At 51.5% G+C, this 10642-nt stretch overlaps 1 protein-coding gene across 1 annotated transcript in view; it reads right to left on the bottom strand.

Annotated features, from left to right (window-relative positions):
• LOC144113829 (CD109 antigen-like) overlaps positions 1-9852 on the bottom strand; it is a 55423-nt gene extending 45571 nt beyond the window's left edge. Inside the window, 12 exon segments of the mRNA XM_077647169.1 lie at positions 1737-1850; positions 4694-4942; positions 5513-5707; positions 5709-5738; positions 6063-6183; positions 6280-6364; positions 6468-6507; positions 6594-6667; positions 6751-6873; positions 7450-7618; positions 8432-8615; positions 9715-9852. Coding sequence (XP_077503295.1) covers positions 1737-1850; positions 4694-4942; positions 5513-5707; positions 5709-5738; positions 6063-6183; positions 6280-6364; positions 6468-6507; positions 6594-6667; positions 6751-6873; positions 7450-7618; positions 8432-8615; positions 9715-9824 — 1494 coding nt within the window. The 5' untranslated portion in view covers positions 9825-9852.
• Between the last annotated feature and the right edge of the window lie 790 nt (positions 9853-10642).

A 10642-nucleotide genomic window follows, 5' to 3' on the forward strand; every position in this document is an offset into this window, starting at 1 on the left:
GCGCTCTAAGCGCTCTACCCCGCACACTCATGGGCACCTGGAATTTTGATGCGGCTGTTGATGCGGTTCCGTCGTGCGAAAACGAAACTATGGCGCAACTGGTTTCCAACAACTGTTTGCAAAAGAGTACAAAATGAAAACATTTGGTCAGTATTGATCTGTCTGAATAACACAATGCACCTTTAAATTTCGGCCAAGCTGAGATAAATATTAGTACTTTTTTCACAGCCTCTACTCTCCACCAAACGTTTTCACTAACTTATCGTGGATCACAGCCTTAACCTACACGTTCCCCTGGAATTCTGCGGGCCTCCCACCAGCTTCCCCCTGAGCCCAGCTTCAGTATAATCCGACCACACAGCCAGCGCGACGCCTGAGCCAAAGCGGCGCCCCTAAGATAAGATCGAAATAAGGAGAAGCAGATGGCTATGATAATACAGAACTGAAGAGGAGCCGATGGTGGGAGTCATGACTTGGCGTGATGCCAACGCCCGGCCTGACGCCAGAGCCACCACGCACCTTAAGAAAAAGGAGCCGGAGACGGTGGGAGCCACAGCTGGCGCCACGCCAGAACCTTCCCGGAGCCCAAGTTAGAGCTAAGAGAATGGGGCGACGGTTGCGCCCCACGCGCGCGCCAGCTGTAGTTCCGCGCTATATGCCGGCCGACGAAGAAGCTCGCCCGCCACTGCCCTAGGAGACACCCTAACTGCGCCCGACAGCGTGAAAGTCATCGTGGCCGCAGAGAAGCCCTTGCCTTGCTCGAAAGCAGTAAAGAAAAGAAAAGTTGCAAAAGATAGCTAGAATTTACTGTACGTGCTTAGCACAGGATATATGGCGCCTGTTTACTGTAGCTGTTCGGCGCAATGCAAGCAAAAAAGAAAAGCCATGCAGCATAGCATAGCCCGCAGTAAACCGACTATCGCCGTTTAGCAACGCCTGTTTTTATTACTATTATTGCAACATAAAGTAGTGTGGGCAATAAAAATAGTTTACAATAACAGTGCCCAGCCCGCACCGCCATTGAGGCACAACGGGCTACTATTATTGTAACAGTAAGCACCACCCTAGCTGTGCCAGATGCGGTACCACGGGTCTGAAGCTTTTGTTTCAGGCCGGGATCCATTTTTTTTTCTTGCCGCCTGCAGCCTAAAAGACGCAATATCTAGATTCCAATTGGCGAGTAATGTGCAGGATTAAAGCGGCCGCCGCGAAAACAGCGCAGTATATGCATGAGCTGCACATATGCCCGCTCCGCGCACGCTCACTCCTCGCCGCTGCCTCCCCGATTCCACCGAGAGCGGCTCGGGCAGACCGGAGAGTCATCGCAGGGGGTTTCGGACGCTATGCAGAGCGATCGCGAGAGCCACACAGGAGGCATGTTGTGCATACAGGAAACATTAAAAAGCGGCAGACAACGATGTACAATTTCTTCGCGAGCTCCAAATCGGCTTTCCGATTTCCCGGCCAGTCCGGTTTTCTACCGCGGCCCCCTGAACAGCAGAACCAAGAGGTTCTATCATATGCCCCAAGATTTAGAAGCAAGAACTTCCGAATGGCAAATAAAGTGTGCTACGACACACACTGTAGTTCTTTCTTTCTTTCTTTTTATTTGTTGCTTAGACGTTTGCCTAAGAAGGGGCTGAGGCTAAAGGCACAATGTTGCCTGACAGGGCCTCAGCCCCCTACTACATGACAAACAAACATACAAATTACAAATTATAACAGTTAAAACGAACCTTGGGGAACTTGGTGCTCGTTGTGATTTGCAAGTGGTGGTTGGTGGGCGAGTAGGACGAGTAGGCCACAAGGCTTGTCCGGACGTGGCCATAGGTGGAATCGTAGAACTCCGCCTACAAAAGAAAGAAAAAATCACAATTTGCCAACTGCTTTTCCGTTACTACAACATAAGCGCGCCAGGCAGTGACTGTAACAAGGTAGACTGCTCAGAAGCTCACATATGTTCAGTAACGAAGCTCCTTGTGAACATCCGTCAAACAGCGAAGGCAGCGAGTCCCATTTTGCAGTACCCAAATCAATAATTGGTTATTTCTATCCAATAGGATTCTACAGCAGAGATCGGGATATGACAGAAGTTCGAGGAGATTGCACGTGCTCTGTACAGGGTGCCCCAGCTAACTTTAGCCGGGGTTTAAAAATACGCCGAGGCACTCTAAGACGACGCGACCAAATGCATGCTGCTTGCTATTGTATGGAGCAACTCGCACTATTTTTGCATTGTGCTTAATTGCGTAATTATACTCCGTTTCATACATCAGGTGCAACACTGTCAAAGCTAGAGCACTCGTTTATGCTGCCTGCATCCGCGACCAAAAAGTAGTGCGTTCCTTGTGATGCTTTGTCTGCAAGCTTACTACAAGACACATTTGTCATGAACTTGATCAAATACTCTTACTGCTGACGTCACGCTGTACCTTTCTCGTGCCTTAGACCACTTTGGCACTGAAAAAGCGCGGAGTAACACGCCTCCCTTTATTTTCCCGTCCGGACTATTACCGTACCTTTCACAGCGTTGCACCTGATGTATGAAACGAAATATAGTCGATATTAATTAACCAACTTCGCAAGCAACGGAGATAGGCGAAAAAGGTCACTGAGAAAGGTGTAGTACGGTCCGCGAAACTTCCGTTTGAACAGTTTTAACCCTTCATCTATTACGTATCAGCCTTTTTTCGCTCACCGCAGATGCCCGCGGAATACAAAAAAAAAATACCACGTGACATGCCCGCTTGCGCGCCGCGATTGCAGTGCTCTTAACGTTCCGTATAGGAGCTAACAGATCATTTAGCCCGGTGGCCTGCCCCTTGAAAGGCGACAGGGCAGCGACGCTGCAGCTGGCTGCACGATTTACGCCAGCGGCTGCGTTTTTATGCAGGCAAAACGCATAGGCGCCCGTGTGCTGTGCGATGCCAGTGCACGTTAAAGATCCCCAGGTGGTCGAAATTATTCCGGAGCCCTCCACTACGGCATCTCTTTCTTCCTTTCTCCTTTCACTCCCTCCTTTATCGCTTCCCTTACGGCGCGGTTCAGGTGTCCAACGATATATATGCGACAGATACTGCACCAATTCCTTTCCCCAAAAAAACAACTATTATTATTATTATTATTATTATTATTATTATTATTATTATTATTATTATTATTATTATTATTATTATTCCTTCGCGGCGCTTGATGATGACACAGTCCTTACCGCTTGCGCTCCCGTAATCGCACAGGCAGCGCGTGCGTCGGAGCCCTGTCGCCTTTTAAGCAGCAGCACGCCCTGCTAAAGGAGCGGTTTGTTTGTTGGGCGGAACGTTTGAGAGCGCTGCAATCGTGGCGCGCAAGCGGGCGTGTCACGTGGTATTATTTTTTTTTGGTATTTCGCGGGCATCTGCAGAGATCGAAAAAAGCCAATACGTAATAAACGGAAAGTTAGACACTGTTCGGTGGGATGTGTCGTGGACCGTTCTACAACTTTCTCATTGGACTTTTTCGCCTATCTTCGTTGCTTGCGATGTTGGTTAATTAATATAGACTAATAAATGCAGTTAAGCCCGACACAAAAATAATGTGAGTTGCACCATACACTAGCCAGCAACATGCATTTGGTCGCGTCGTCTTAGAGTGCCGCGGCATATTTTTAAAGCCTGACTAAAGCTAACTGGGACACCCTGTATATGCCGCGCAGCAGGCCGCCACGCGTCAAGGTTGCGTCGGAAAGCAGAGGCCACCTGATCGAATGTTCCTGGACCCCGGTCTCAGACTGGTTATATGAGCGGCAGCTAAAAAGAGACACGCATACAAGACAGCATTGCGAGGCATGGGTCGCGAGAAAAATTCCCCCCACACCAGATGTGGAAGGGAGATATGAATAATAATAATTGGTTCTGGGGGAAAGGAAATGGCGCAGTATCTGTCTCATATATCGTCGGACACCTGAACCGCGCCGTAAGAGAAGGGATAAAGGAGGGAGTGAAAGAAGAAAGGAAGAGAGAGGTGCCGTAGTGGCGGGCTCCGGAATAATTTCGATCACCTGGGGATCTTTAACGTGCACTGACATCGCACAGCACACGGGCGCCTTAGCGTTTTTCCTCCAGGAGATATGAAAGAAAATTGGTTTTCAGGAAAGGAAATGACGCAGTAACTGTCTGGTATATATCGGTGGATACCCCAACCGCGGCGTAAGGGAAGGAATAAAGGAGAGAGTGAAAGAAGAAAGCAAGGAAGAGGTGGCGTAGCGGAGGTCTCCGGAAAAATTTCGACCACTTGGGGATCTTTAACGACTCGCCGCAGTGGCTCAGTGGTCAGGGTGCTCGGCTACTGATCCGGAGTTCCTGGGTTCGAGCCCGACCGCGGTGGCTGCGTTTTTATGGAGGCAAAACGCTAAGGCGCCCGTGGGCTGTGCGATGTCAGTGCCCGTTAAATATCCTCAGGTGGTCGAAATTATTCCGGAGCCCTCCACTACGGCACCTCTTTCTTCCTTTCTTCTTTCGCCCCCTCCTTTATCCCTTCCCTTACGGCGCGGTTCAGGTGTCCGCCGATATATGAGACAGATACTGCGCCATTTCCTTTCCCCCAAAACCAATTATTATTATTTATTAACCGTTTCCTGCCCTCCAACCTCTCCTGCTGCACCAGCTTACCCCAGCTGATAGTGGATGGTCGAGGAGGGGGCGTGCCCGGGGCTCACCTCGAGGCGGATGGCCCGCACGGCGTTCACGGCGGTCGGGTCGCTGAGCGCGGGCGTCGACTCCAGCATCAGCTCCCAGATGCCCGACGATCCCGGCACGGCCGTGGCCACCGGCTCGGAAAGCTGGCCGCCGCCGGCGCCGCCGCTCACGAACGTCACCGAAGGCGTCACGCGAAGCATCTCCTCCACGCGCTTGTTGCGGAAGTACTCGGCCGGCAGCGGAGAGCCGTCGCTGTACGAGACGCTCACCTGCGTACGGGAGTCATCGATGGTTGGCAGTTCCTGTCACTTGTGCGCACAACTCGAGACAGTGGAACAACGAAACATGAGCTTTGGATTATGTTAGGAATTATGTATGTTAGGAATCATACGGGGGCAAATCGATAGCACGCTTGGGCTTCCCTTTCATACTGGACATCGCTTGTACGCTTCTGTTATCAGCGATAACCAGCTTGTGCGTGTGTACGTGTTTTTGCTCGGACGCCATGTAAAAAAAAAACGTAAAAAAAGCAAGAATCGACGTTGATTCTTGCTTTTTACATGGCGCCTGTTCTCCTTCAGACACTGTCATCAAAGCGACAAAGTCACACTGCTTTAACTAACCTTGGATATCAGCACATCCAGATAACGGTCCCAAAAGCCATGCAATCATTTTCTCAACAAATTGAAATGACCTATTCAAGGGGAAAAAGAGAAACCAGCTACTGCCGTAGCAAGCGATGCCACTTCGCTTTCATGAGAGTTCTCTGTAATCATCCGGGGATTTGCAGTGCCCTTTCGAGGGCGGGGAGCGTTGGTGAGAAAACAGCAACCACTCACGTAGGCCTTGAAGGGCATTCCGGGGCGAAACACTTGCGGAGACGAGCCCAAGAAGCGCAGCTGCAGGCTGGAGTTGAACACGATGGACTCGGAGAAGCCAGTCTCGATCAGGTCCAGGAAGCGCTCTCCGACGAGGGCAGTGACCACCACCTTCATGCCTTCGAGGCGCGACACCAGGCGGCCCAGCTCGCGCAGGGGAGAACGCGAAGTCCCGCACTCCTTCAAACTGCGCGTCAAAGAACGGCACGGAAAGAAGGCAGCCGCTCGGCGTTTCCGAACGAATTCGACGGAACGCCGATGGCTAGAGGCTTCCCACCGCATTTGCCACATTTCGGCAGCAGCTGGCTCGCCGCATGAAAGCCAGGCACTCGCGCAGGGGAAAGATAAAACGGAGGCGGGAAGGGCAGCACATGAAGGGTTCAGTGCTGAAAAACTGCGTTTTCTCTTCTAGCCGGGCAAACATTTGGGCGATACGATGAGCTCTTCATATGTTTCCTCTGCCTATACGGCGCTAAAAATACCGAGTAGAAAACGCCGGACTTGTACTCACGTAGCGGTACACTTTCTCGATGTATCGAGATGAGCTGCGGTGAATTTGGTAAGTGGGGTTGATCGGTTCGACAGTAGCGCGAACGGTCAGGTTTCCTATGACCGCAGCACCACTTGTCATGCTGTTTGAAAAGAGAAATCCGATACCCACAATAAGACACGTGCGCTTTCAGACGCGCGAATAAAAGCTTGCGGCGCTAGCGGCAGCGGAGACTCACTTGGCTACGACAGTGCCGTAAATGTACTCTTGCGTCGCCATGAAGAACGTAGGCAGTGTGACATTGACTTCAAATCTTGTTTGGTCTGGAAAGGCGCATAGATTACAAATTAAGCTCTCCAAAGTCTGGAATTTCGGAAGCGTCACGTTGCGCACATGGGCTTTATGATGGGTTTGTATACTACTCACAGTACTCTTCTACAACGAACGACTTTTCTTCGACTTGGCCCTAAGAAGCAAAGAAAATAACAAAACGTTAATTAGGTGACAAGTACGAGAACAGATCCACCTTTGAACGGCGCTGACAATACGCACCTGAGCAATGACTTGAATCGTCCACTTTCCGTAATCAGGTTGCGGAGACAACGGGTACTCCAGGCTCACGGCACCTAAAGAGAAACAGCCGACATTCGTTGGTCACCGTGCGAGACCCAATGAGATCGTAGCAGAGAGCGACGAAGGCAACGCCTACCCAGATTTGTTCGCCTGGAGAGCCAACGCCGAACAACAGTCCGGTTTGGGGTCAGCATGTAAACGTCGACGGCATCTGAGAATGCCTTGAGCTCTGTTGTGACTGGCAGTGCACGAAAATGGACTGAAACAACCAGAACAACAAAACAATGCACTGGAAAAAAGACAACTCGCGATGCCGATTTCACGCTCCGAGCGAATTTCTCTTTAATTACCAGTCAGCGTAAAGCGCCTTTACGCAAAGGTCTGCCGTCACCGACAAAAGCTTGCCGACAAGCAACAAATCAGCTCCTTGTGCGATGTAAACAAGAAACATGCACAAAACAGTTCCGCTATGCAATGGGAGCATATCTGTGCCTAACGTAGGTATACCCCTGCAGGCTACATCAATTATATGCTTGTATATGCGCAGTGCACGCGTTCCCGCACAGCGGTCGCCTGCGAGACACGACGCGGTCAGTGTATGCCCACTAAGTATGCCCACTTGATCAGCAGAATGCAGCGACTTTTGCGACGTCCTGATGAAATTGAATGAGTCCACGACTGAATCTGTTTCAGTGCACGCAATACGGATACCTCATTAGGACAGACGTAACGTTTGGAAACAGCACAGTGCCTAATCAGCGTGCACCTATAAGCTTTCATTCAGAGAATCAGAGGAAAAGAAACGCCAAGAAACTTGCTGACGGCGGCCGCTCACCCGTCTGGCCTTGCTTGTAGAGTGGCCGGTCCGTCTGAATAAATATGGTCATTGAGCGCTGGGAGAATTCGAGTGCAGTCTCGTAGGAAAAGGCGGTGCCGCCCAGGACGCCGTTGATGTTCCCTTCAACCCTGAGTCGGTAGCTGCCAGGCACGCTGGTCGGGGGAATCTGTCGAGGAAGACGCCATGCACGGATGCGCTCAGCAATGCGACGCCGAAAAATATCCCGCGGTCCCTCCTGGTCGAGCGCGTCAAAAGCACGCGAGACGAAACGATGAAAAAACGAAAATAGGTTAAAAAAATAAGTCGGCTAAAGTATGCAGGAAAAGTCAATTACACGATGAATTAAATGAGCTAGAAGTCTAATAAAAAAAAAGCACGTCTCCATCTACGTTCTCCCCTCGAACCTACTCCCACCTCTGTCACTATCGGGCAAGGTGGCAGTAGGAATATTTACTGCCCCTCTATAGAGGTTCGGGAGAAAAATGAAGGAGTGGTGGTTTTCATTGACAGCATGCACTGCAGAACAGGTTGCACCACAATCAGCACAGCTCGCAGAGACCACGATGGCGAGTGCACAACGAGCTCTCTGTCGACAAGAAAATAGTCAGCGCGGCTAACTGCTCCGAGCAAGCGCAGTATCCTGGTCACATGACTTCTTTTGAACGCTATATGAAGCTTCGACTTTGATTTTGAGCAACTTCCACGGAAGGTTTGGCTACTGCAATCCACTCTCCTTCGGCGAAACTATCGGCACGATTCCTGAACATGAGTATCCTGAACCCGAAGGCGACCTAGAACTAGTTCGAACTATGGGGAGTTTAAGGGGAGCTTTTTTTTTTTCTAATGCACTTGACGTTGACGGGAATCCAGTGGCAATAACCAGGAAGTTCGCATTAAGCGAGTTGGAAATATCGGGACTACGCGTACCCACACAGGCCGTTGCCGTATGCAGTACAGATGCGGACAAGAGTGTGCGCACCTTGAGGAGGATCTCCTCCGGTATGGGGGCCCTGCACTCGCGGCTGTTCTGCGTGACCTCGACGCCGTTGCGCTGGATCGATGCGAGCACTGTGACGGGCTCCGGCATCTGCAGCAGGAGCGTGACCACCACTCGGAACGTCTGACCCGGCCGCACCAGCCGAGAGGCCACGATCAGGTGAGTCCTGCGGCGCGCGCCAAAGCCACACACGCATCGTCCGCTCACGTCGCTGTCTTCCCGGCGGTGCGCATCGGAAGGCGCGCGCACGCACTCGAAAAGCCACCGAAACGGCTGCAGAGGCGACTGCTCGCGTTCTCACCTTTTTGCAGCTTTTACGAGACACGAAACAAAACAAAAACAAGCTCACAGCACCGTGGTCCGGAAGCGCACAAAAAGCACGTCGACCTTCTGACCCTAGCTGTGTAGCAGCGGAAATGTGGCAGAATAAGCGGAGAGCAACTCGAGGCATTTACGAACGTTGCAGACGATTTCATTTCGTTAGCCGGTATTCGGCTGCAAGCGACTGCTAATCCAATTTCAGTGATATCTCCATTGGCGGGTGAAAAATAGGGACGATTTTCCCGGCAACACTTCTCGAGCGAGAGGGAGGCCCAGAGGGCACAGATGGCGCGTCGACGTTTCTCTCTCTCCGGGCTCATCTTACTCTCGGAACTCCTAGAAGAACAAAAACGCAACGGGGCGATGTGTCCGTGGCTCCCCGGGGGAGCGTTTCAAGCGCCGTAAAATAAGACTGTCGTAGTAGAGGTATATGTAGACTGTTTTACAGATTGAGGCAACCGCATGCCGCCGAAGCTGGACTATTATACAATGCGCGAGCGAAAACGCTTTTTCTCGGTGTGGCTGCACGGTTAAAAAGGCGATAAAAAGGCTGCCAGTAGAGGAGGATCCGTCACAATAAAGACGAGCGCACAGTAAAAAGAAGGAAAAACGAAATCAAGGAACGTCCGAAAGGCACCAGTATACGCTAAGGAACCTCCTATATCAGGCAGTGCCAAAATATGCGCCTTTCCTGGTTTGAAACTGAGATCATGTTCGCACGGTGAGCCATGGTACACATAATGCAAGAAATAAAATAAAAGCACGGACCTATCACAAATTAATTTTTTTTTCGACGTAACGCCGCCCGGGTCCAAGGACTCCAGGCGGATGGGCTGGATCCAGTCCTGTATCTCTCGGGAAGTAAAGTTACCTACATACAGCTGCTACTACTATAGGCTGCGAGCGCGCACTTTGCGGAAAGCCGGGGTTGCGCAGGCACTCACGGCTGCTGGTGGTGGATGGGCACGCTGTCGATCCTGTTGTCCGTGTAGCCAGCATACTGCGCGGACGACAGCGACAGCAGCGCCACCAACAGCACCGCCGCCGCCAGCATGGTCGCCCTGCAAAAGAACAAGGCGAGGGCCTCAGTGCCGCGTCACTCGTGCACGCACAAAGTGCAATCCCTGGCGAGCGACAAGCCTGCACGTGCCAGCGCGAGGTCACGTGCTGAAATGTGCGACCCGGTGGGAGCACCTTCTCTCCTCTCGTTAAGCACAGCGGAACCGTGCTGGACGAAAACAAATGCGCCGTGAGCGCCGGCACAGTAATACCTGCAAGCAGTGAACCACTGCCTGTCTCCTACTGACTGCATGCATGCCTTCGTTTTCGTCTTGCACGTTATGCAAAAAAAAAATATTGTACAGTAAGTCACAATCTTTTATTTTCCAACTTCAAGACTAGGGGAGGGGGGGGGGGGGGGGGGGGCGCCAGCGAAAAAGCAGTCGCAGACTGCTCGAGTGTGCCGAGGCTCCAAACATATATCAGCAGCCGGGCAGTGTGGAAGAGCTCGACGCTCCATGTATGCTGCCTGGCAATTTGTGAGCGCACGAGGTACGCTAAGGCGCAAGCAAAAAAAAAAAGAAAAGGAACCACCTCAAGAGTGGTAACAAAGCGAGGACCCAGCTAGCAGTGAGTCGTCGCTTTCCCTCTGTTTAATCGTGGATGACCAGTGACCACAGAGCTAACGCGTATCAAAAGATACCGTGGTTCCTCGTGCCAAATACGCGAAGAGCGAGAGACCTCTTCCGCACATCTCCGCAGGTGTTTAGAAAGCCGGGGGTGCTGAAGAAACCCACTACGCGGCTCGAGAGCAAGCACCCAGTGAGCCGGAAACTTTTGGCAAATGCCGTACGTGACGCTACGCAAAACTGC

This window comes from Amblyomma americanum, chromosome 1 (genome assembly GCF_052857255.1).
Source record: "Amblyomma americanum isolate KBUSLIRL-KWMA chromosome 1, ASM5285725v1, whole genome shotgun sequence".
Classification (NCBI taxonomy): domain Eukaryota; kingdom Metazoa; phylum Arthropoda; class Arachnida; order Ixodida; family Ixodidae; genus Amblyomma; species Amblyomma americanum.